This window comes from Musca autumnalis, unplaced genomic scaffold (assembly GCF_047663935.1).
Source record: "Musca autumnalis isolate F117 unplaced genomic scaffold, ASM4766393v1 scaffold_4, whole genome shotgun sequence".
In the NCBI taxonomy this organism is placed as follows: Eukaryota; Metazoa; Arthropoda; class Insecta; order Diptera; family Muscidae; genus Musca; species Musca autumnalis.
In genome coordinates this window covers 153,132,924-153,160,811 of record NW_027411977.1, presented here as the reverse complement: position 1 = coordinate 153,160,811, position 27,888 = coordinate 153,132,924, and the positions used below count along the sequence as shown (strand labels likewise).

At 34.3% G+C, this 27,888-nt stretch overlaps 3 protein-coding genes across 3 annotated transcripts; all 3 read left to right on the top strand.

The window, feature by feature from the left end:
- The first annotated feature begins 4,943 nt into the window (after positions 1-4,943).
- LOC141403126 (uncharacterized) lies at positions 4,944-5,667 on the top strand. The gene is made up of 2 exons (XM_073985288.1): positions 4,944-5,505; positions 5,618-5,667. The coding sequence occupies exons 1-2, from the start codon at positions 4,944-4,946 to the stop codon at positions 5,665-5,667; spliced, it is 612 nt and encodes a 203-aa protein (XP_073841389.1).
- Positions 5,668-6,086: 419 nt separating this feature from the next.
- Positions 6,087-7,637, top strand: LOC141403125 (uncharacterized). Its single transcript, XM_073985287.1, has one exon. It carries the CDS (start codon positions 6,087-6,089, stop codon positions 7,635-7,637), a length of 1,551 nt encoding a protein of 516 aa, XP_073841388.1.
- Positions 7,638-8,996: 1,359 nt separating this feature from the next.
- LOC141403124 (uncharacterized) lies at positions 8,997-27,665 on the top strand. Its single transcript, XM_073985286.1, has 3 exons — positions 8,997-9,178; positions 9,488-9,833; positions 27,618-27,665. The coding sequence occupies exons 1-3, from the start codon at positions 8,997-8,999 to the stop codon at positions 27,663-27,665; spliced, it is 576 nt and encodes a 191-aa protein (XP_073841387.1).
- Positions 27,666-27,888: the final 223 nt, after the last annotated feature.

The following is a 27,888-nucleotide window of genomic DNA, read 5'->3' as shown; positions in this document are numbered from 1 at the left end:
CAACAATAACATGTTCTGAAGAGTTGTGTATTACATTCCAGGGAATATTTCTTTAGAAGAAAATATTCAGAAAAAATTAACGGTTTTGGAGATACGGTGCGAAATGTATAAAAATTGTGTAATTTTTGCATATATTTTTAAATTTGAGCAATAAATTTTATTTTTCGAGTTCATTATTTCTCCAAATATTTTATTTTTGTCCTTATCTACAAATTTGCTTCAGAGGTCAGAAGAAGATTCGCATTGGTTTCAGAGATATAGCCCCGAATTTCTTTAAAAACTCAATATTTAACCATGTTTAGATGGGGCCATAAAATCCGAGCTGGATCTGACACAACAAAACCCAACTAGGGTTTCTTGTCGTTTGGGTCTGTACTTTCAAAAAATGCTCAGTTCGAATTGTTTGCACAGGATCACCTTAAAAATTTTGCACAGTGTTATCCTTCAGCGCATTTACTGCTGTGGCTGGATTCTTGTTCTATGAATTTTTTTTTTTTTTTTTGCGAATTTAAAGTGGTGTTGGCCAGAGTTTAACTACATCGCCACAACAAGCAGTATGGATTTATCCGTATCAAAAAATTAAAAATATTTTCTTTATATTTTTTTCGCATTTGACATTTATTTCCTTTACAAGGGCAAAACCTATAACTCTGCGTATTGCGTGTGCGTTCAAAAATACAAAAACAAAATCCATATATTTCAAAATGAAATACGTGTATTTTGCTTTTGTTTTCATTTCACATTTTTATAGAAACAGAATTTAGCCTCATGGTAAAACAATAAAAGGTAACAGCAATACCCAGCTGATTGAACCTGGCTGTAATTTTAATGTCAAATTCCAAAAGACATTTTATATATTTATTTCTATGTTCGATGTATGTATATTAGGTATATATATTTTTTTAAGTAAAAATATATTCATCAGAAAAAAGACTATTTCCCATTAAGACTTCTTCATATAAATGACATGTAACCTCCTCCAAGTCCGAACGACGCACGTTGGGGCAAGATTGAAAAAACGGGTCTTAATTGAAAAATTTAAACACAAATTTTTGATAATCTGACTTGACAGGGTTAACGAGTACAAAATTCTACCTCACTAGCCAAAATAGCAAAATCGTTGGTCTGTTCCAGAACTGCAAGAATCTACTAATTTTTACTATTTTTTCCGATAACATAAAGGACAAAAATGATATCGTAGTAAAAAATAGTAGCTTCTTGCACGTTCTGGAACAGAGCACGTATGTTGTTTACTTTTCGTGTAGCACAGTGTTAAAGTTGAACATATTTTTAAAATTTGAGAAACATGTGAAAAGTATTAAATTTTGTTGCTTTTAAATCGCCATAACGTAGTTTTTGCTACATAAACTTGGCATTTTCAAAACGGATATTTTAAACAGAGGTAATTCTTAATATTTTAGGAAAAAAATGAGATTTTTCGTAAGATTTTTTTTGTATTTTTCTCTTGATTGTTGTCTTTGATACTGCGCAAACAAAACTTGCGTCTTGCTTGCGCATTTTGAGTTATGTGAAAAATGGTGGAAATAGCCTTGGGTCAAATTTTTGCATTTTGGGGTTTTTGTCTTCATTTTCCCTGTTATTGCATTGTACAGTATGCCGTGTTTTGGTTTAAGACAATATGTGCAGGTCCACCATTATGTTATAGTAACTATATATAATGATTTATATGAAATGTTGGCGATGCACAAGGGCTTAAATCGCAAAAAATGGAGAATAATTAAAAGAAATTAATTCCGTTTTTGGTATAACTGTCGTTACATGGTAATATAGTAAAAAAATTCTAAGTCTTTAACCAAAATGTCAAGATCATATATTGTTTACTTTTACAGTTACACTGTGATAAAGCTAAAGAATTTTTAATAATTTGAAGAGCACCATAAAAAATTAATTTTTTTTCTAAATCTTAGAAAAATATAATGTTTTTTCAAAATAGTCTGGCTTAATCCCATTGTTATTATCCCATAACTAGTTTATTAGTGGAAAAGATTTGGCATTGTACGCTAAGGGGTAAGGCAGGGAATACTATAGTTTCGATTCTCGCCACATAATCTCATCAGTTCCCTTGTTTTTTGTTTGTGGATATTCTCCACCGAAGTTATTTTTCAATAACGTCTTCAACAAAAAACTTGTCAGCTCGAAGTATAAAGGTAAGCAAATAACAAAGTTCAATGAGAAGTTTTTCCCTGGCAACCTCACACAACGCCGGCGAAAGTGTTTGCGAAAACAATTCAAACCTTTTACACTAGTATGTGTCGTCGAATTTCAACGAATGCGCACACACAAAATTTGGTTGGTCTGCTTTACAGCAAAAACAACACACGTCGTGCCAGTGTCTTCAATTAGAAACATTGTGGCGTTTTTATTGGGATAGCGTTTGCAATTTTGTTTTTTCAAAATAGTCTGGCTTAATCCCATTGTTGTTGTTTTAATATTTTAAATTTTATTAGTTTATTAGTGGAAAAGATTTGGCATTGTTCGCCAAGGGGTAAGGCAGGGAATACTATAGTTTCGATTCTCTCCACAGAATCTCATCAATTCCCTTGTTTTTTGTTTGTGGATATTCTCCACCGAAGTTATTTTTCAATAACGTCTTCAACAAAAAACTTGTTATATCCAAACATCAATCGTCAGCTCGAAGTAAAAAGGTAAGCAAATAAAAAAGTTCAATGAGAAGTTTTTCCTTGGCAACCTCACACAACTCCGACGAAAGTGTTTGCGAAAACAATTCAAACTAGTAGTTTTAAAATATTAAAACAACAACAATGGGATTAAGCCAGACTATTTTGAAAAAACAAAATTGCAAACGCTATCCCAATAAAAACGCCACAATGTTTCTAATTGAAGACACTGGCACGACGCACAGTGTTGCCGTGTGGACAAAAATCAAAAAATGTGATGTTAACTTTTACATATCTTTATGATTTTTTCGTACAGTAAAAACATCCCACACAACGAATCTGAAAGAATTTTGTCGTTATGTGCATCCATAATGAAGTTATAGTTCTTTAAATATGAAAAATATTTCCCAGATAATCTAAAGCGATAATCATATGAAAATTAGACGACATTTAAAATAACATTTTCTGAAAAGTTTGTTGATAATATTAAAATTTTTGGATGGGGATTTGTTGGGTGGGCTATAAATAAAAAATTATAGTACCATTATCAAGAACTAAAAATTTAAATTTGATAAAAAAGTATAAATTCTTAATATTTCGTAGAGTATATCTTTTGATTGCCACCTATTGCCACCTTGGCTCTTGATTTCCGTCAATTGGACATCTCTTCCGAAGCGAAATGTGTAAAAACATTCTGCCCATCCCTGCAACCTTCTGAGATATATCGGTTCAGATTTTATATAGCCCCCATATATACATATCTTTTCCCGATTTTGCTACAGCTTGTTAAATTTTGATCGAATAGCCTTGAAATTAAATATGTGTTATTTTCTTAGGCCCCTAAATAGCTACACCGATTTTCAGAAAATTCGGTTCAGATTTGGATATAGCCCTCATATATATCATTCCGTGATTTTGCTATAAATCGCTCAATTTTTGATGAATATCTTTCAAATTTAACATGGGAGGTTCCTCAGGCCCCTGTTCAGTTTTACTTTTGACCTACATAGGTTGATGAATGTTTGCACAAGTATTTATGAGGGCACAGGAATGAAAAATATCAACTTTGTTCCATATCGGTTCAGGTTTGAATATGGCTTCCATATATAATTTCGCCCGATGTCACTCAATTACGTATACTCGTAATTACGTCATATTTTCTTAATTTAATCTATATCTCACATACATTTCGTGTTTAGTGCATCGAATACATAAAATCGGGCGAAAATATATATAAGAGCTATATCCAAATCTAACCCGATTTTTTTCAAAATCGGTGAAACTTAAAAAGACTTAAGAAAACATCCCATGTTAAATTTGAAGGCTATATATGGAGGCTATATCCAAATCTTTACCAATTTTTGCGAAATCAAATCAAAATCGGTAAAACTGAACAGTGGACTGATGAAACAACCCATGTTAAATTTGAAGGCTATTCATCAAAAATTGAGCGATTTATAGCAAAATCGGGGACAGATATATATGGGAGCTATATCCAAATCTGAACCGATTTTTTGAAAATCGGTAGAGCTACTCATGGTGTTAGGTCAACGCATCTGTTTATCTTTTTATTTATTTTTGCATGTTTCGATATATTTCATTAGTTATATTTTGCATGTAATTTATATCTCATTGTTGTTGCTATTTTTAAAATCATCATTATTGTTATTCATTTTCGTCATTATGCCTGTTTGTCCCTTTGATCGCTGTCTCTCTGTTTCTTATTCTCGTTTCTATTGTCGCTGCCCTAACTTTGTTTCTCTGCTTGCGCCCACACAAGCATTGTAAATCAATCGAAAGGGAATATTTGCATTAGTTTGATTTGCTGTTCTTTCTAATGTGAGTTAGAAATGCAAGCAGCATATGCATTCCACTCAATCCTACATATTAGAGAAAACACTCGATGAGAGACATCGATCTGTATGTTTGTTGTTATTTGTAATTTTTGTCTCCTCCTTTAGCTTATTAAGATTTTACATTGTAACTGCCCTTTTTTGTAACAATAAATCACTTGAAAAAATAGTTGAAGCTGTGCGCATTTTATTTGGTCTTCGTTTTTCGGACTTTGGCATTTTTTGGTGGTTTTGTGTTTTACACTGGGAAGAACCCTCAGCATATAAGTTGATAGTTCAATCTATTTCAAATTTATGCTAGTCCAGGAAAACGCTCCTGGATTTAACATTGGCGACCGTGACAGGACAGTGTAAATTTATCGTTGAACCTCGCTAAAATCACAAACTTTGCCAAGTTTTTCAAAATCATATTGTTTTTTTCGTCGCATTGTCATTTTCGTCTGCAACCACCATGACTTTGGAAGAACTTAAGCAACAGCGCACAATAATCAAGAAGAATATTTCTCGCATCAGAACAGTGATTGATGCCAGTGGCAAGGGAGAAAAACCACTTTCGTCTGCAGATTTAAAATGTCGTCTCGGAATTCTGGACTCATATTTCAAGCAAGTGCTATCGATTCAAAGTAAAATTGAAAACATAGATCCAGAAGACAATGGCCGTGCAGATATTGAAGACTCTTACTGCTACATCAATGCACAAATTCAACAACAACTTGCTGAAGATGGACATAATGCAACATTTACCGACTCATCGTTTGCTGTTTCTGTTCCCACAAACAAACTTCCTCGGCTAAAACTTCCAAGCTTTAATGGTAAATATAGTGATTATAAAAACTTTATCACATCTTTCAAGCAAATTATCGATCGGGAACATGGCCTCTCAAACATTGAGAAGTTCAATCATTTATTGAATTGTCTACAAGGTCATGCGTTAGAAACTGTGAAGGCGTTTCAAGTTACGAACGAGAATTATCCCAAGGCTTTAGAAAGGCTCAAAGCTCGTTATGATAACAGTACGCTTATATTTATGGAAAATATTACATCTCTTTTCGATTTGCCAGATGTGTCAAAATCAAATTCTGGTCAATTAAGAAGCCTTGTGGATAATATTTCTGCCATTTACAGTTCTCTCCAGTCTCTTGGCTCACAAAATGACATCGTTAATGCAATGTTAATTCATATTGTAATGCAAAAGGTTGATGTGGACACTCAAAGAAAGTGGAAAGACTCTTTGGACTTCAGTCGACTTCCTACATGGGACGATTGTTCAAAAATTCTGGAAAGAAGATGTCAGTATTTAGAGTCTTTAGACACAACAATTTCTCGTCGCCAGGACCACATTCCTGCAAAATCATTTCAAAAATCATCCAAACATGGACATTCGTTTTCTTGCACCAAACGTGTTTGTTCTTTTTGTTCGAAAACTGACCACTCCATCACGCAATGTGTGCAATTCAAAGATTTAGATGTTGGTCTTCGTTTTGATAATGTGAAGAAACTTGGTCTTTGCATTAATTGCCTCGCTAAGGGCCACCAAGTCACAAATTGTCCATCAACATTCAAATGCAAAAATTGTTCTCGCTCTCATCATACGATGCTTCATCGTTCTCAACCACCTCCAATGCATTTGTCGACTGCACCATCTACTTCTGCTGCTGCGGGTAATGATGCAGCTGCTACAGTGCATACACATATGGATAGTTCATCGCATCAAGTACTTCTTGCTACATCTATGGTTCTCGTTCGTGACAGTTTTGGGTCCTACAAATTGGGAAGGGCTCTGTTAGATTCTTGCTCTCAAATAAATTTCATTACCGACGACTTTGCTCAGCGTCTTAATCTTCGAAGACACAAAAAACATGTTGAAGTTTCTGGCATTGGCAATGCTTGCACAAAAATAAAACAAAACTGTTCAACCAATATAAAATCTAATGTGACAGATTTTGAAGTCGAGCTTTCGTTTTGTATCACGCCACATATTTCGTATCAACCCGATTCAGAACTTGATGTTTCCTCTTGGAACTTTCCTTCCAATGTTCAGCTTGCTGATGAAAGCTTTTACAAATCCAACAAAATTGACTTGCTTGTTGGTACAGAAACCTTCTTTGACATACTCTCTGTTGGTCAAATCAAACTTGGTCCAAATCTCCCCAAGTTACAAAAGACTTTACTGGGATGGATAGTTACGGGAAGATACAACACATCCAGACCAAACAACATCAACGGGTCATACCTTCTTTCAACTGACGAAGAAATAAATTTTAATTTGGAACGTCTTTGGAAAATAGAAGAAATCGACAAAAATGCTAAAGAAATTATGCCCGAACAAAGGGAATGTGAGCAATTTTTTAAAACCAATGTGGCGCGCGAAACTTCAGGTAGAATTGTAGTGAAATTACCTTTCAAAGAATCTCCTTCATCGCTAGGCCAATCACATAACACTGCTCTTCGACGTTTCACTGCTCAAGAACGACGATTGGCTAATAATCCCGAGTTAAAAACAGAGTATGTTGCTTTCATGAGAGATTATGAGAGCTTTGGACACATGAGTTTGGTCAAAAATCTCAATTTGCATGAACCGCATTATTATATTCCCCACCACTGTGTGCTCAAACCCAACAGTACTTCAACAAAACTTCGGGTTGTCTTTGACGCCTCTTGTGCAACATCGTCTGATACTTCTCTCAACGACATCTTAATGGTTGGACCCACAATACAAGAGGAACTTTTTCTGTTACTATTGCGTTTTCGACTTCACCGCTTTGCGTTAACTGCTGACATTGTAAAAATGTATAGGCAGGTTTTGGTCAGCCCAGAAGATCGGAAGTTTCAATATATTTTGTGGCGTTATTCGGACAAAGAAGAAATCAAAACATATCGTTTGAATACCGTAACATATGGTACTTCAGCAGCACCTTTTTTGGCTGTTCGTGCTCTTCATTATCTTGCCGATGAATATTCTGAACGTTTTGAGATTGGTGCAAATGCACTCAAAACTTCATTCTATGTTGACGATTTTCTAGGTGGAGCTGAAACCATTGAAGAGTTAACCGAGCTTAAAAATCAAGTAACAGAACTGCTTAAAATGGGATGTTTCGAGCTTGACAAATGGCATTCGAACCATGAAAAGTTTCGCCATGATTAAACTGTAAAAGATTTAAACTTAGATTATTCAATTGTCACCAATGCCTTGGGAATTTCATGGGATCAACAACATGATACATTTTTGTTTTCATATTCCCCAAAAAATTCAACTGATATCGTCTCCAAACGTTCAATACTGTCGTTGTCATCAGCTCTTTTTGATCCTCTTGGACTTGTTTCACCTCTAATCATAAAAGCAAAAATTATTCTTCAAGAGCTTTGGATACTAAAAGTTGGATGGGACGAATCCGTTCCACAAGAGATTCATACTGCTTGGCAACGTTTCCTCGAAGATCTTCAACACTTATCGCTACTAAACATCCCTCGTTATTGTTTGTCACCTAATCCAGAGTCAATCCAATTGCATGGTTTTTGCGATTCCTCGATTCGTGCATATGGTTGTTGCATTTACATCAGAGTGCAATCCAGATCTGGTATCGTTTCTACACAACTATTTACCGCCAAGTCGAAGGTTGCCCCAACAAAGCGAAAATCGTTACCATCTTTAGAACTGTGTGGAGCTCACTTATTATCCAAATTATACACCAAAATTAATCATCTGCAAAGTATTCCAAAGAGTTCTGTTTTCCTGTGGACTGACTCACAAATAGTTTTGCACTGGCTTAAACAACACTCTTCCACACTTTCGGTTTTTGTTGGCAACAGAATTTCAGAGATTCAAGATTTTACCAACGGTTGCAATTGGAGATATGTACCGTCAAATTTAAATCCCGCCGATATCGTCTCCAGAGGATCAACTGTTTCGGAATTAAGGTCGTCGATTTGGTTTTCCGGTCCATCCTTTCTTTCCCAGCATGAAGATAAATGGCCACTCAATAAGTGTGATGAAATTGACCATGAAGAAGTCAATAGAGAAAAGCGAAAAACTACACTTCATATGGAGGTAGAATCTAATAGAATTTGTAAATTTATTGATGACTGCAGTTCATACATAAAAATAATTAGAGTTGTTGCATGGATTTTTCGTTTTTGGCATGCCATATCTTCGCCGAAATCTGACTTTTGTAATTCTGATTGTCTTCAACCACAAGAGTTGGAATACGCTCTGTTAGCTGTAGTTTGGCACATACAACAACAATACTTCAAAGATGATATACAGCGCGCATCCAAGAAAAGAGATCCACTGGGCCCACTTAAGGGCCTTAATCCATTTATTGATAGTTCTAGTGGCATCGCAATTTTAAAGGTTGGTGGTCGTCTTGAACTTGCTGACATCCCTGAAGCTCAAAAACATCCCATTATAATGCCGAAGGAAAGCAACTTTGTTAAATGCTATATTCAACATCTTCATATAAAAAATTATCATGCAGGGCCAAAGGCATTAGTCTCGCTTGCCAGAATGCGTTTCTGGATTATTAATTTGAGAAGTCTCTGTCGCACAATTGTCAATCGCTGTCCGCACTGCATACGCTATCGTCCAAAACTACTACAACAAATGATGTCGAATTTGCCAGCTGACCGTCTCAACCCCTCTCGAGTCTTTGCTAGATGTGCTGTCGATTTCTGTGGACCCATCAACACGTTTTTAAGAATTAGAGGAAAAGTGCCATACAAAACTTATGTTGCCGTTTTTGTGTGTCTGGCAACAAAAGCTGTTCATATCGAAGTAGTATCTGACCTATCGACCGATGCCTTTATTGCTGCTCTCAAAAGGATGATAGGCAGAAGAGGGTTGCCGACTGATATTTTCTGTGACAATGGCACCAATTTTGTGGGCGCGAACTCAAAACTTCAAGATTTGAAAATGTTTCTGTTCGATGAGGGAAACAAAAACCATATTGTCAATTTTTGTTCCAACGAATTTATTAATTTCAATTTTATTCCACCTAGAGCACCCCACTTTGGTGGCCTTTGGGAGGCCGCTGTTAAGTTGGCCAAGGGTCATCTAACTCGGACACTTGCCAACAGCCGCCTAACCTACGAGGAACTTGTGACAGCCTTAGTTGAAATTGAGGCCATTTTAAACTCGAGGCCTATCTCACCAATGTCATCGGATCCAAGCGATTTTGAAGCCCTCACCCCCGGCCACTTCATTATTGGCAGTGCATTGCGGTCGCTTCCAGAGAAAGATCATTCCTCAAAAAACCTAACCAATCTTGATCACTGGGCCCAAATCACCAACATCAAACAACGCTTTTGGAAGAAATGGTCCCATGAGTACATCAACGAGCTACAAGTAAGAAATAAATGGGCAACTTCAAATCCAAATGTTGCTGTAAACGCTTTGGTTCTTGTCCACGAAGATAACATCCCCCCGCAGAAGTGGCTAATGGGTAGGATTGTTCAAACAATAAATGGAAGAGATGGAAGAATACGTGTTGCCGACGTCAAAACCATTAAAGGAGTTATACGTAGACCTATTCACAAACTAGCTTTGCTTTTAAATTGAAAGTGCCCTTTCAATGGGGCCGGTATGTTAGGTCAACGCATCTGTTTATCTTTTTATTTATTTTTGCATGTTTCGATATATTTCATTAGTTATATTTTGCATGTAATTTATATCTCATTGTTGTTGCTATTTTTAAAATCATCATTATTGTTATTCATTTTCGTCATTATGCCTGTTTGTCCCTTTGATCGCTGTCTCTCTGTTTCTTATTCTCGTTTCTATTGTCGCTGCCCTAACTTTGTTTCTCTGCTTGCGCCCACACAAGCATTGTAAATCAATCGAAAGGGAATATTTGCATTAGTTTGATTTGCTGTTCTTTCTAATGTGAGTTAGAAATGCAAGCAGCATATGCATTCCACTCAATCCTACATATTAGAGAAAACACTCGATGAGAGACATCGATCTGTATGTTTGTTGTTATTTGTAATTTTTGTCTCCTCCTTTAGCTTATTAAGATTTTACATTGTAACTGCCCTTTTTTGTAACAATAAATCACTTGAAAAAATAGTTGAAGCTGTGCGCATTTTATTTGGTCTTCGTTTTTCGGACTTTGGCATTTTTTGGTGGTTTTGTGTTTTACACTGGGAAGAACCCTCAGCATATAAGTTGATAGTTCAATCTATTTCAAATTTATGCTAGTCCAGGAAAACGCTCCTGGATTTAACACATGGCCTAAGAAAATATTACATATTAAATTTGAAGGCTATTCGATCAAAATTGACCGAGTTATAGCAAACTCGGGGAAAGATATTTATAGGGGCTATATGCAAATCTGAACCGATATGGACCAAAGTCGAAAGTTTTCATTCCAATGCCCTTACAAGTACTTGTGCAAAAATTCATCAACCTAGGTCAACTCCTTCTATTTTTGTCCACTTTTGTATGGAAGCGGCAACACAGTGCGACGTGTATTGTTTTTGCTGTAAAGCAGACCAACCAAATTTTGGTGTGTGCATTCGTTGAAATTCGACGACACATACTAGTGGAAAAGGTTTGAATTGTTTTCGCAAACACTTTCGTCGGAGTTGTGTGAGGTTGCCAAGGAAAATCTTCTCATTGAACTTTTTTATTTGCTTACCTTTATACTTCGAGCTGACGATTGATGTTTGGGTATAACAAGTTTTTTGTTGAAGACGTTATTGAAAAATAACTTCGGTGGAGAATATACACAAACAAAAACAAGGGAACTGATGAGATTCTGTGCCGAGAATCGAAACTATAGTATTCCCTGCCTTACCCCTTGGCGAACAATGCCAAATCTTTTCCACTAATAAACTAATAAAATTTAAAATATTAAAACAACAACAATGGGATTAAGCCAGACTATTTTGAAAAAACAAAATTGCAAACGCTATCCCAATAAAAACGCCACAATGTTTCTAATTAGAAAAATATATTTATGGCAAAAGAAATTTAGAAACATATTAAAAATTAATTTAAAATGTATCCATTTTTCCCTATTATTGAAAAGTATTTAGATTCACTTTGGCAGTTTTGTTGAGATGTGTGTTTTACTTACTATTTGTATGTATGTCAAGCTTAATCTCATATTTGTTTTCAAATTTAAAAACAACAACTTTAAAGTGGGATGTAGTTAAAATTGATTACATTAGGGGATGGCAGAGAAGAGAAACTGATGAGTCCAAGTGGCGTTGACGAAACTAGTCTTCTCTGCCATCCCCTAATGTAATCAATTTTAACTACACCCCACTTTAAACTTGTTGTTTTTAAATTTGAAAACGACAAATATGAGATTAAGGGCCATAATTCATGTGTTCTTTTACTATCTGATGGATTTGAAAACGCAAAATAAACCAATTTGGTGGCATTAAAAATATAATTTTTACATTGAAAGTTACTTCCAAGAAACTCCTCCTTGAAATTCAATCATCACTTTTAACTTTAAGTTAACCGGAACGCTATAAATCTGTTCGGTAAATCCAAACTATAACAAAAGAATACTTATAATAATGGGGTAAGCTTGACTTAAATACAAATAGTAAGTAAAACACACATCTCAACAAAACTGCCAAAGTGAATCTAAAAATAGACACAAAGCATCGTGGACGATTGGTTATTGTTATTTTTCAACAACTATCAAAATAGTTATGTGCATTCCCTGCAATGTGGAGACACTTGACAGTGGGAGTAGTTAATTTGGTTTGGTTTTATTGGTTTTATTTTGGTTTTTAGGTGTTTCGGTTGAATTCGCACTTAAACGAATTCATCAGTCACACATATTCTTGAGCTCGAGTCGTCATAAAATTGGGGAAGGGTTCTTTGTTTCAATACAAAGAACTAAGAGAACTGATGAGTCCAGTTGGCGTTGGACGAAACTAGTCTTCTCTGCCATCCCCTAATGTAATCAATTTTAACTACATCCCACTTTAAACTTGTTGTTTTTAAATTTGAAAACAACAAATATGAGATTAAGCTTGACTTACATACAAGTAGTAAGAATATTTTATATGGAGGTTATTCCAAAACGAGAATATATAGAGATGATGTTTGATAGAAATATTTTCAATCCCTTCAAAATTCATAATTCACAATTGGAGCCAGTTTAGTTGCAATATATGCATAAAATATTCGAAAACCCCCAAATTTGACTTACCTCTATATCGGGGCTATACCAAAACATTGAACTATATTCACAAATTTTCACATTATGAATTCATAGTCTTTCAGAACTATAAATCCTAATTTACAGATAAATGTACTAAAAAATGTGGTCAAGACCCTCGAAATATATAAAATCGGGAGATACCCTTGTATGGGAGCTACACTAACTTAATAATTTTTTGCCAAAGATTAGCTTAACCAATAATTTATCATATTAGAAGATTTTAGATTCATCAAATAAGAAATGTAGGCAAAACCGTAAAAACACTTCATAGTTTTTATGGTACCCATTTATGAGGGCTTCGAGTATACCTCTCCAATCCCTCAATTTGCACCAAAACTGTAATCCGTTATATTGATTGAAGTGCTAACATTCGAAAAATATTAACATTAGATCAATCAAATGCTTCCCTGAATTAATCTCCGTTTTTTTTGGAATCTTGCCCCAATGTGCGACGTGCTGCACACTAAAACACCGCTTGTAGAGGAGGTACAACATTTGTTAACATGTGTGGTATTCTGTTAAGTTTGAAAAAATGAAGCCCTAATAAACATGTGAATTTTTTGATTTCAAAAACAAAAGATTGAAGTAGTTTCTCCTTTTTTTACTTTCTGCCACAAATCGTGCATTTAGTGGAATGATATGGAAACATTCAAATTGAAAATCTAACGAGTTTTCATTCATATTTTTCAAAATATTCAATCAAATGTGAAAAAATCTTAGTTTTATAAATTCCAATAATTTATAGACACTTCCTTATTTTGTTTACATATACCAGTGACACTAACATTACAAACAAACACAAATTTCTATGTAGGTGTTGGTTAAGTTGTATCTATTGTAGTATTTACTTTACCTTATTTGTTCTACCATGATTGCAGTTTTGAAGAAACATTGTGAAATATGAAAATTGTCCACCGATGTAATGTTAAGTGAGATGTTTTTTTCAACTTCACGTTAATGTATTTTATAACTGAAATAAATTTGGCAATGCACTTCAATAATTGAAATCACTTTCTATTTTTCACTGTTATTAAAGAATATATCCGCAATGCACAAATAAAAACTATGGACTTTTCAGAAAATTTATATCGTAGGACTTAATTGTGCACATTTTGCACAAAACAGGTGACTTACGTTTTTCCTATTGGCCATTTACGCCAGTGTCAGGGTGCAATAGTATTTTACATTTTTATGGAAAACATCCATTTGACATTCCTTTGCACATCCACACATACAGGCCATAGGCACATTTAAAAACGAAACTCTCACATACACCCATCCAATAAACAATTTTAAATGAAATGTCAAAATTGTGATAAATAAATGGCCCCAATGACTTTTCAGTGGATACAACTATTGAGTCCTCAATAAAGTACATAAATATTGTGGTGTTATTACAGAAGATGATCTAAAGGAGCACCTCGAGTATTATAGTACTCACATACATACATAGCATAATTTTGTAATAACTTGAACGACGTGCAGCCAGGCTGCTACCTAATCCAAACAAAGCGATCAAAGTGTCAGTTTGAATTGCAATTGTTGCCTCGGAGGTGTGTACTGAAATGTCTTTGGTTGAAAAGCTTGTTAACAAGAAACACATTTGGTCGTAGTTGCTCTGAGAAATTAATAACCAACATTACATATGGATAAACAATATTAAGAATCGGATATGTAAAATAACTATAGTTTTGTTATTTACGATTTCATATTCAAGTAATTAAAAGTTACCGGTTTTACTTATATTAATTCAAGCTTTTTATCAGAAACTAAGGAACACATTTCAAATTGTACAACACTGTGCAACAAAATGCAATCGCAAAGCACCTGACATACCAAGATGTCGGATGAATTGGATATACCCATGTAGGTCACTTTATCGTTGTATGGTTTTCTTCATAATGTGTCATATTTTATACTAAAACAACTTAGAAAGGGCTATAGTCGGACGGGGAGGACCATGCACAGTTAGGGTATCAAATCGTACTATGTAAAGGTACCACCACTCTAGCGTAGTAATGGTAGCACACCACAAATAAATACAATTGTCAGACGTCATCGACGTAAAAAGTTTATATTACTAAAAGGTCCTCGTTTTGATATAACCCTCATAAAGCGGTACCTCTCTATTTTCAGTAATTTGAAAGCTATATCCACATTTTCTCACCGTCTTTAGTTTGCTAGACAACATTACAACACTTTCCTCCAGAACAGTATCTCCCGATTTTCGGTATTTTTAATGTTTTCGCCCCATTATTACACTGAACTGGCAATTGGGTTTTTGTCATGGTAGAACAAACCAGGTAAAGTAAATTCTACAACAAATACAACTCAACAACCACATAGAAATTTGTTTTTGTTTGGAATGCTAGTGTAAATGTAAACCAAATAAGGAAATGTCTATAAATTATTGGAATTTAAAAATACTAATATTTTTCCACATTTGATTGAATATTTTGGAAAACCATGGGTTTTTTGTATTATTTGTGGCTACAAAACCTTCCCTCAGAAATTTGTGAAATAGGTCCACGTTTTGATAACCCCATAGAACGGCATTTTCTAAGTTTTAGCCACATTATCCTACAGAAATGGGTAATATTCTGTATATTGTCTTCGTTGGGAATATACAACATTCCTGCAGAGAATTTATGTCCCAATTTACATTAGGCGAGTTTACTTGCGGCAATTGTGAGTTTGTAGGTGAGAGAGGGTGCTGAGAGGCAAAGGGTTACCATATGCCTCACCTCTCTCTCCTACAAAATGACAATTGCCGCAAGTAAACTCGCCCAATGTAAATTGGGACTATGTATACATATAAAAGAGCTTAGTGCCCAACATACCAAAAAAGCTTGAGAATTACATATATTATAATAAGCCTTAGGCTTATAAAAAACTTGAGAAATTTGTTACAAGCTTATGTCATAATTATAGATACATAATTATAAAACATAAATGCTTATGTTTTACTCATTAATTTGACTTCGATAAAAGCGCGAAAGTTTTGCACTTCTGTGGAGAAGATACCTGAAAGAATGAACCGATATAATCCTTTTCGGAAGTGGACCTAACTTTGGAAGTCATTTCTTTTGATAGTTACCCAGCAAAAATAGTCCTTCCGAAAATCATGGGTTCTTTAAGGGATTTTTGGCAGCTGTAACTACTCGCAAACCCCCTTTCTTCCCCATTATTTTTACAAGGGCATGTTGCACTCAGTTTGTAGTTATTTTATGACCACTAGAATAACTAGTTACTCTGTGGCCATTAGAAGTTGAAAAGTAAGTTGAAAAAAATTCTATTTTTAGAACAGTTAATGTAGAGATTTTTTTAATTTCATCACACTTCTTACTTTTATTTTACTTTATTTTATTTCGCTTGCTGTGCGAGTTGAACACACGAACCCTCTGATTTCTAGCCAAAGACACTACATACTATGCCACGCACATGAACATTAAGGGTTGCTTAAAAACTTAAATGTGCAGTGCACATGTGTACCACGAACTGTTATTTTTTAATTAAAAAAAAACTCGCGTGCCGACAGTGAGCGTTGAACACACAACCCTAGGATTTATAGTCGGACACACACTCACTGTGCCACCGTCCTCATTACTTAGTGAGGAGCAAAGTAAGTAGGTTTGCCTTGTAATTTTTTTAAGAAGTATCCCATTACTTTTCAGATTACCTGTAATGGGAAAAGAAGCTTGTTTACATTACTTTGTAATGGGTTACGTAATGACTACCGGATCCGAATTTTTGCTGGGTAGAGTGTCAAGTCTTTCATTTTGGTCATCTTGGTCCAAATGTCCAATGGATCCTCGAACAGCCCTTAAACTGCAATTACGTTGAACTTTTGTGAGGAAAGTATCCGAAGATATTGTCCCATAAAGACCCTCTTGGTACTTGGTATCTGTACGTCCGGAAGTAATTTTAGTATGTTAAAAGTTTTAGTTAAATCGGATATTTGAAATTTTGTGTGGGTGGTACCTGAAGGAGTGAACCGAAGAAGTCGATTTGGACTTCTATTGTGCGCACTATTTTAGTGAAACATTTTGAAGACTTGTGGGGAAAATGCCCGAAGCATGGGCTGATATGACTTAAAGTTTGGACAAATTATTGCGAGATCCAAAATTTGGACAAAATCGGTTGATCCGTTCAAGAGTTATCATGCGCTCGAGCCAGACGGAAGGACGAACTAGGCTAAATCGTCTCCAAATTGTTTGAAGAAGATTTCGTCAAAACATATGAGAAGATAAAGACTATTATTTCTGTTAGGTACATTTTTATCGTTAGCCTAAAGGCTGAGAGTACAATATGCAATACAAATACAGCAGATTTTTACGTTTGAGCATTAATTTCGTTTGCGGGTGTTTTCAGCTACAACTATTTATGATAGAAAACAATTCAGGTGAGTATGCTACTTATGTATAGCAGGTATTAGCACTTTATGACGCACAACAATACTATTTTCTCCATTACTGTATCCTTCTATTTAGTAACAAATTTATCAAAAAATAGGAATACAAAATTTTGATTAAGGCAGTAAAACAAAATTCTAATTGGTTTTCGAGATATACTCTACCGAAAACCCTTGATATACAGTACATTTTGTTCAATTGACATGTCATTTCATGCATTTATCGTGGCGATCGGTTAACGTTAACCCGTGCCACCCGAGCGATCTTTGTTTCCAAAGTAATTTGTATGGGGCCGAGGGTACATTTTCACGAAAAATCTCTAAAGTCCGCAATTATGCCCTAATTGATGAAAAAACTTTACCAGTTCAATGGTGTGGCTAAAAAAACGAATCCTATAAAATACAATACATATTTTCAGAATTTTAAAATACACTATTTTGTTCTTGGAATATGTAAGAGCAATATCTCTTCTCTGCGTGTTAACATTCTTATTATATTCTTAAGTTAGCGTGGCGGAAGAGCTTAGTACTTTCGATAACAAAAGAAAACTAATTGTTCCACTTTATTTCAATACAACTCTTGGTGTACGGATTTGCACGCTTTTCGACAGCGCAGTTTATTTAAAGATTAACAATTTGTACCAGAAGTCAATGCTAAAAGTTCGCATTCGAAAAAATCATATTTTCCAAAAACCCGAATATTCATATTAATCGCGAATTGTCGGTAACTAAGAAAATTCAATCAATGAAACGCAACACCTTTTAGCAATAACGCCATACATTAATAATGTTGCTTCTGTTTGCCAATTTAAAAAAAAAAATGTGCTTACTCGCCCGAACTAACATTGCAATGGATGCATCTATCAACGAACATGCAACGTGTGCCTATAAAAGTTCATGCAGTGTAACAATGTTTTTTTTTTTTTGAGGATCGTGAAGCGTTTAAGCCATGGTCATTTCATTTTATGCAAGGAGGAAACAAAGCTGCGTACACATTATCCATTAAATTGCAATCCCTTTGCGGCATACGTCCTTCTGCTCATAACCTACCTTGGCACACCATTCTGTTGTCTGTATTGTGTTAAACAATGATGCACATTGAGTAGAAAGGTCGAGGAGGGTGAATTCCCAAAAGCTGTTCACTATGGAAACCAAAAGAGCTGATGCATCATAAAGACATTTCAATTTCAAGTTGCAAGTTTTGCAATCGATCGACAATAAATTTTGAAAACAAAATTGCAAAAACGATAAAACCGATTTGGTTATACAGACAACCTGTATGTAGTATTGTAAAATACTGATCACAATATGAAAATACATATCCGCAAAACTCATAAAAAAGAAGATGCCAGTGCGGTTTGCAATTTATTGTCGTCGTATTGTTTATTATGAACCTTATCAGCTTTTAAGCTTTCTGCCATTCACTCGATACAACAATCTTATAGAAATGCTGTTCTAAATTGTTTCGGTATAAACGTTAGATTTCGAAGATACCGGTAGCAATTAATAGTTCAATCAATAGTAAATGTATACAGTGGACAGCAATATTCATGTCCATATAAGACAAAATGGTGGTTAAAACACTATCGTAATTCATTTTTCTTAGAAACAAAAATGTTACAGATTAATCTTCTATATATATAAAAGAACAGTGAGGTGAGGTATTCACTGACTGACTGACTGACTGACTGATTCATCAACGCCCAGACGAAACCGCTGAAGCTAGAAAGTTGAAATTTTGGGTGTATGTTGCTGTTGGTGTGTAGGGGTGAGATAAGGCTGGGTTTTTGGAAATTCGAGCTAGAAGTGTACGAAAAGTACTAAAAGGTACTAAATATGGTACCCTTTGTATTAGGCAAACGGGAAGAGCTAGAATTCTGAAATTTGGAATGAGGGTAACTGATGGAGAGCTAGAAAGATGTACCAAAGGGTTTTTGGAAATTCGAACTATAAGTGTACGAAAAGTACTAAAATTTACAAAATGTAGCACCAATTGTATATTTTGAACGGATATAGCTAGAACCATGGCATTTGGTATGGAAATCAAGGTTGGGAAGTGGTGTTGATGTAATTAAATGGTTTTGGAAAATCGTACTAATGTGTACGAAAAGTACTGAATGGTACTAAATTAAGTACAACTTGGATTTGGGTGAACGGATAGAGCTGGAATTCTGAAATTTGGAATGAGGGCCACTGATGAAGAGCAACTATGAAAGGTTTTTGGAAATTCGAACTATTAGGGTACGAAAAGTACGAAATGGTACTAAATTTAGTACAATTAGAAATTGGGTGAACGGATTGAGTTGGAATCCTGAAATTTGGAATGAGGGTCACTGATGGAAAGTAACAAAGAAAAGTTTTTGCAAATTCGAACTACAAGTGCACGAAAAAGTAATAAATGGTACTAAATTTAGTACAAATTGGATTTGGGTGAGCTGGAATCCCGAAATTTTGGAATGAGGGTCACTGATGAAGAGTAACTATGAAAGGTTTTTGGAAATTCGAAATATATGTGCACGAAAAATAATAAATGGTACTAAATTTAGTACAAATTGGATTTGGGTGAACAGATAGAGCTGGTATCCCGAAATTTGGAATGAGGGTTACTGATGAAAAGTAACAATGAAAGGTTTTTGGAAATTCGAACTACACTAGCGGTCATCTGAATAGGTTTGATTTTTTTTCTTTTTATATGTTAAGGTATCTTCTGATGTGTTGGTATTACAGACCCATACTATTTACTTTTTGAGAGTCCTATACTATGCCAACATTCCCAAGAAAAAACTTGACGGTGTTGCCATATTTTCGGAAAATATCCCAATTATAATAAAAAATGTACAAAAAAGTGTCCAATTTTTGCGATCATCAGAATAGGTTTGAATCAAATAAAATTGAAAAATTGTACTACGCATGCAAATATTGCGCAGTTTTTTGGTATAGTTTAGTAAAATGGAACATTTTGATAAATCTTATAACAAAGTTGACCCGCTTTATTAGGAACGTGGGTTCAATTCTCAACCTGGAAAAATTACCAAGAACTTTCAGATAAAATCAAGAAATATTCCAACAAAAACGTTTTATAAACCTGCTTTAAATGACTTTTTGATTTCGTTAGATCTCTTCTGAGCTTCGAAAATTGTCTGAAAGCAAATACGAAGTGTTGCCATATTATTATGATCGATAAATTGGAAAGGTCATTGAAAATAGTTGGTATTTTAGTTCAAGTTTCATTTTTTAACTATCCTTGCAGTACAAATTTAAGTATTATCATGCTCACAAATCCACCATAGTTGACCACATGTATCATAAATTTTCGAAAATTGGTCTGGAAGAATGTTTCTTCGACGACAAAAATAGTAGCAAATTGTAAATCAAATTTAGTCAAAGGGGCATGATATCGCCGATTTTTATAGTGCTGTATAACCTCAGTAGTCCATTCTTTTGGACTTTTTCGTGTTTGTTTTATGACTTGTTAACAGAAAAAAGCTTTTTGACCTGACTATATAGGTATTACAGCGCTATAAAAGTCGGCGATATCATGCCCCTTTGACTTAAGTTTGATTTACAATTTTCTACTTTATTGTCGTCGAAGAAACATTCTTCCAGACCAATTTTCGAACATTTATGATACATGTGGTCAACTATGGTGGATTTGTGAGCATGATAATACTTAAATTTGTACTGCAAGGATAGTTAAAAAATGAAACTTGAACTAAAATACCAACTATTTTCAATGACCTTTCTAATTTATCGATCATAATAATATGGCTACACTTCCTATTTGCTTTCAGACAATTTTCGAAGCTCAGAAGAGATCTAACAAAATCAAAAAATCATTTAAAGCAAGTTTATAAAACGTTTTTGTTTGAATATTTCATGATTTTATCTGAAAGTTCTTGGTAATTTTTCCAGGTTGAGAATTGAACCCACGTTCCTAATAAAGCGGGTCAACTTTGTTATAAGATTTATCAAAATGTTCCATTTTACTAAACTATACCAAAAAACTGCGCAATATTTGCATGCGTAGTACAATTTTTCAATTTTATTTGATTCAAACCTATTCTGATGATCGCAAAAATTGGACACTTTTTTGTACATTTTTTATTATAATTGGGATATTTTCCGAAAATATGGCAACACCGTCAAGTTTTTTCTTGGGAATGTTGGCATAGTATAGGACTCTTAAAAAGTAAATAATATGGATCTGCAATACGAACACATCAGAAGATACCTTAAGATATAAAAAGAAAAAAAATCAAACCTATTCAGATGACCGCTAGTGTATAAGTGCACGAAAAGTACTAAATGGTACAAATTTTAGTACAATTTGGATTTGGGTGAACGGATAGAGCTGGAATCCTGAAATTTTGAATGAGGGCCACTGATGAAGAGTAACAATGAAAGGTTTTTGGAAATTCGAACTATAAGGGTACAAAAAGTAGTTAGTACAATTTTAATTTGGGTGAACGGATTGAGTTGGAATCCTGAAATTTGGAATGATGTTCACTAATGGAAAGTAACAAAGAAAAGTTTTTGGAAATTCGAACTATAAGTGCACGAAAAATAATAAATGATACTTAATTTAGTACAATTTGGATTTGGGTGAACAGATAGAGCTGGAATCCCGAAATTTGGAATGAGGATTACTGATGAAAAGTAACAATGAAAGGTTTTTGGAAATTCGAACTATAAGGGTACGAAAAGTACGAAATGGTACTAAATTTAGTACAGTTTGAAATTGGGTGGACGGATTGAGTTGGAATCCTGAAATTTGGAATGAGGGTTACAAATGGAAAGTAACAAAGAAAAGTTTTTGGAAATTCTAACTATAAGTACACGAAACGTACTAAATTTAGTACACTTTGGATTTGGGTGAACGGATAGAGCTGGAATCCTAAAATTTGGAATTAAGATTACTGTTGGAATCTAGAATTGAGATATGGAGGTAGCTTTGGAAAATCGTACTAATGTGCACGAAGCAGTGCTAAATGGTACTAAATTCTATACAATTTGTATTTGCGTGAACAGATTACTGTTGGAGTGTAGGATTGAGGTAGTTTTGGGACTGCGTACTTATGGACAAGTGCTAAATTGAACAGCATTGCAGATATATGAAAGTAGTTATTGGAAAGTCGTGTACGAAAAGTGCTAAATGGTAAAAAATTTTGTACATTTGGTATTTACTGTATGGTACAGAATTTTGTTCAATTTGTGATTTTGTAAAGGGGTAGAACTGGAATTTTGAAATTCGGTATTAGATTAGAAATTGGTGTTTAGAGAGGAGGTAGAAAGGAGGTTTTGAAAATGCTTACTTATTTATACAAAAAGTACTAAATAGTATTATAATTGGTTTCAGAGGAACAGATAAAGCTGGAAAAGTGAATTGCGGTTGGTATTTATGTTGAATATTGGAAGTAATTAGGAACAAAGCTTGCATTATATAATTTGGACAAAAAACTACGAAATGGAAAAATATTTGTTAAGAAGATCATTCTGATATTTGAGATAAAGTTCGGAGTTTGAAAAATTGTACTGAATATTGTTGTATTGATTTTATGCTAACGCGAAGGTGTTTCTATATAATGTACTGGAAGTATGTAGTTAAACGTGAAGTATCTTTTAAATTTTTTTTTGTTTTTTTATGTTAATTTGAAAACGTGGTTCAATGCGACAATTTTGTTAACTAGAAGGTTATTATCCCCTGATAATAAAAAGGCTTAAATTGAAATGCATCAAAAAATGTACCGTTATATACGTTTAACATACACGTGCACATTAAGTAAAATTTTTTGTAAAATAGTTTTTTTTCTATCCTTTCATGCCACAAATTTCGAATTTCGGTCGGAAAATGTGCATAAAATCTTCAAAATACTCTAAGTCTTCAAAATATCTCTTCTAATAAAAGTGGATTGAAGTAGACATTTTTTAAATGAAACTTTTGTATCCTCTGAGTATACAAGGTCCAAATTTAAAGAAAATTTGGCAATATAGATTTGTTCTATTTTTAAAATACAATAAGTCAAGGGGTACCGTTATATGGTGATATACGAATTTTTGTGGCCATTTTGAATTCCGAAAATTAGGTTCGTAGAATTTTCGGCATTCGTACAATTTTCGGGTTCTTGGCGAAACCGCTGAAGCTAGAACCTTGAATTGTTGTGAAAGGGTGAGAACTTTAAGGGTACGAAAATGACTAAATGGTACTAAATTTAGTACAATTAGGATTTCGGTGAACGGATTGAGCTGGAATCCTGAAGTTTTGAATGAGGATCACTGGTGGAGAGCAACAAAGAAAAGTTTTTGGAAATTCGAACTGTATGTGCACGAAAAGTACTAAATTTAGTACAATTTGGATTTGGGTGAATGGATAGAGGTGGAATCCTGAAATTTGAAATGAGTGTCGCTGATGAAGAATAACGATGAAAGGTTTTTGGGAATTCGAACTATAAGGGTACGAAAAGTACTAAATAGTACTAAATTTAGTACAAATTGGATTTCGGTAAACGGATAGAGATGGAATCCTGAAATTTGAAATGAGAGTCGATGATGAAGAATAACGTTGAAAGGTTTTTGGAAATTCGAACTATAAGGGTACGAAAAGTACTAAATGGTACTAAATTTAGTACAATTTGGATTTGGGTGAACGGATAGAGCTGGAATACTTAAATTTGGAATGAAGGTCACTGATGAAAAGTAACAATCAAAGGTTTTTGTAAAGTCTACCTATTAGGGTACGAAAAGTACTAAATGGTACTAAATTTAGTACAATTTGGATTTGGGTGAACGGATAGGACAGGAATCATGGAATTTTGAATAAGGGTGACTGATGGAGAGTAACAAAGACAGGTTTTTGGAAATTCGAACTAAAAGTATACGAAAAGTGCTAAATATAGTACAATTTGGATTTGAGTTAACGAATAGTGCTGAAATTCGGAATAACGGTCACTGATAAATAGTAAGAAAGGTGTACCAAAGGTCGAAAAGTCCTAAATGGTAGTGAGTGAAACTTGGAATTAAGATAGCTGTTAGAATTAGAATTGAGATATGGAGGTAGCTTTGGAAAATCGTACTAATGTGCACGAAGTAGTACTAAATGGTACGAAATTCGCTATAATTTGTATTTGCGTGAACAGATTATTGTTGGAGTGTAGGATTGAGGTAGTTTTGGAAATTCGTACTTATGGAAAAGTGCTAAATGGAACTACATTGGCTATAATTTGGGTTTAGGTGAACGGATAGAGCTGAGGTATGAAAGTACATTTTGGAAAATCGTGTACGAAAAGTGCTAAATGGTACAAAATTTGGAACCTTTTGTATTTGCTATATAGTAGAGTATTTTGTACAATTAGTGACTTTGTAAAGGGTAGAACTGGAATTTTGAATTCGGTACTAGATTAGCAATTGGTGTTTAGAGTGGAGGTAGGGATGAGGTTTTGAAAATTCGTACTTATTTATACAAAAAGTACTAAATAGTACTATAATGGGTTTCAGGAGAACAGATAAAGCTGAATTGGTGTTAGGATATATGTTGAATATAAGGAAGTAATATTTTAAAATACACTAAGTTGAGAGGTACCGTTATATGGGGATATACGAAAACGTGGATTTTTATGGTCATTTTGGATTTTTATGACCATTTTGAATGCCGAAAATTTAACGGACCTATTCGGTGATTGTTGTTGTGAAGGGGTGAGATAAAGTTTAGTGTTTGGAAACTCGTACTGGGAGGGAATGCTGTGTTAGTGAAGGGGTAAAACCAGAAGTCAAGTCTGAATAATTCGAAATAAAAAATATAGTAGGGGTGCGATACGGCAGATATTTTTTTTTTTGGAAATTCTAACTACAGTATACAGTATTAAAAGGAATTAAATCAATTAAATGTTGATATTAAAAATAGGTTTTAGTACAACAGGATCGCCAGTGTTCACCTCTTCCATATTAAATATTGTTCATATATATTTTATTCCCTGTCCGCATACGAAGTAGCGGGCATTTGCTAGTGTTTGTATATTTAAGTTTAAGTTATACCTATATTCAAAATTTTTGGTTCATAAGATTCTTGACCACTAGGTACATTAAGTGTCAATTAAGAGTTAATTTAGTCTTAAAATGTAGCTTTACATTTCAAAATTTCTGAAATCGGGAGATACCGTTTTATGGGGATATATCAAAACGTGGGCCAATATAACCCATCTTCGTCTGTTATAAACACTCTAGTGTCAACAATAACTGAGATAGAACTCTATACTTTTGCACTTTATTGTAATTTTTCCATAGGCAGGTAAAGTTTGAAGATAGGCTATATCGATCCACGTTTTGGTATAGCCCCTATATCACGGTACATCCCAATTTTAGTCATTGTAAGGATTTTAACTAAATTTGTTAATAAAAGATTTGCTAACATAGCTCCATGTTTTGGTCGGCCCAAATTGGTTGTAACATGGCATTTGGGGTTCCACAGAGAGCAAAGCCGATGTACAGTGAGCGTCAAAATAAAGTTTCCACCTCTGAACATTTTCTGGATTGCATTATTACACCGACATATAGAGATATTATACGTATAACATATAAATGTAACTTTTTTAAGTATTTAGTGGTGAATTAAAATCCAGAAAATATTGGACCCTTTCAACGTTTCATTAGGGAATAAATGAAGATTACCAATATAACGCAAAAGTTGACGCGTCAAAATAAAGTTTGGTGTAATCCGGTGATATTTCCCCCATAGGACCCGTGGTACCGCCTTCGTGTAATTTTGGCATAGAATATGCCTCTATTTAACTTTCTGCCGATTTTTTTCGGCAAGTACTCAATGGAATTGAAGTCTATAGACTAGAAGACGCGGTATTCAAACCAACTGTGCAACAAATACACATATGCACACTTGCACTACCCAGTAGGGACTGAAACTGATTTAACGTTAACTTAAAACTAGCAATAAAGCTAGCTAGCTTACAATAAAGTAAACATAACAGTCTTTTTATCGATTATTTTCCCTTATGCCTGACTACTTTTACAAGGCGATGAGCGCCTAAGTGTCATTATTATCCATCGCTAGATGACTTTTCAAGTGATTATAAACTAACGTTTTTTAGTCTATTTGTAGTCAGTTTAAATGAAAATTTGAAAAAATAATTTTTGTTTTTGTGTGTTTTTATGACTTTGACTTTTTATATTCTCTCCCTCTTTCTCTCTCTGTTATGTTTTGTTAGAGAGAAGAAGAGGGCAAATTTGTATAATTCCTCCGTGTTCCTTTTTTATATCAGAACAATATGAATAATATGTACGAATATGTCCATCAACACTGGCTTCTATTATTGGATGCTGCATTTATATAAAAGTTATTAAGAAAAAGCAAATGTGAATTATTTAAACATTTTCGCCTTATATTTTCGGCATGCACAAATACTTTGTAGAAGGTACATGATCTTTTTTTCAAAGTGGTTGATCTCTGGTTGAATTTTCAACCAGTTTAAAGTTAGTTGAAAAGTAGTGCAGAAATGGACAATTGTCGAAATTTTTTTCTGTTGATCTCTGGATGACTTTTTAACCAGTTTATTTCAGTTTAAAAATAATCGATTTATTATCAAACATTTTATCAACTGGTTGATAAAAGTCCGACAGGGTTGTTTTCAAAGTGGTTGATCTCTAGATGACTTTTCAACCAGTTTAAAGTTAGTTGAAAAGTAGTGCAGAAATGGACAATTGTCGACATTTTTTCTGTTCAAAGTGGTTGATCTCTAGATGACTTTTCAACCAGTTTATAGTCAGTTTAAAAATAATCGATTTATTATTCAACTAAACTAACTTAAACCTGTCAGTTACATTCGTAACAATATCTTAAAATTATGACTAAGTCGATGTAGCCGTTGAAAGCTGCTGCGGCGTAGATCTGTCCAAACAAATCGGCGATGGTTGCGCGCCGACTTGAAGCTGATAGTATTCGCACAGCGGTAAACAAATTTACACTTCTTCCTCTAAATCAGCTATGCTCGCACATATACACTATTGGTTGTACAACAAGAACATACGCTCTCTGTTTTCTCGTCTGCCGTTGTTTAGCAAAGACTCTCTCAGAGAGACTAAAGGTAGAATTAGTCATGACACAGCCCATAACGCCATCATAAACTAATGAATAGTATAGACAAAGAGATTGTAGTGTGCTTCTTTTTTGTAGGTGTCACCCTTACGTAAACTGCTTAATCTTTTCACTCAATTGCACAATGTTTTGGGGTAAATTGCAATATTTTGTTGAATTTGTTTATATGAGGATGTAGATCTGTCCAAAGATTATTCACATGTTGTCTTTTATCAGAATAAATAGTTTAAAATCTATAGTAACTATAAATAAAACTACTAACGCCATCTACAAATTTTCGAAAATTCGAAGATAAATGCTGAGAGCAAATCTATGTCTGTCTATACGATTCATTAGTCTATGACGGCATAATCATAGAAAACCAAAAACCATTTGGTTCTTATGGTAATGGCATTATGTTTTGTCACTACTAATCGAATACATTGATTTCCATAGGTCTGGTTCTATCAGTTGATTGATATGGCCTTATGGCGTTGTGGTTAAGTCATAACTTATTCAACCTTAATGACAAAATAGTCGAGCACCTTTTAGCCTATGTTTTTGTATGGAGCCGATCGGCTTCGCTCTTTGGGTTCCCATCGGTCTAAAAATTCTCCGAAGTAGCTATAACTTGGCATTAGGGGTTCCCAGTGTTCAACAAACTTCTCCACCTTAAATTGTGGACTTTAAAGGAAACTAATAATTCCATATTAGTTCAAAATATGTC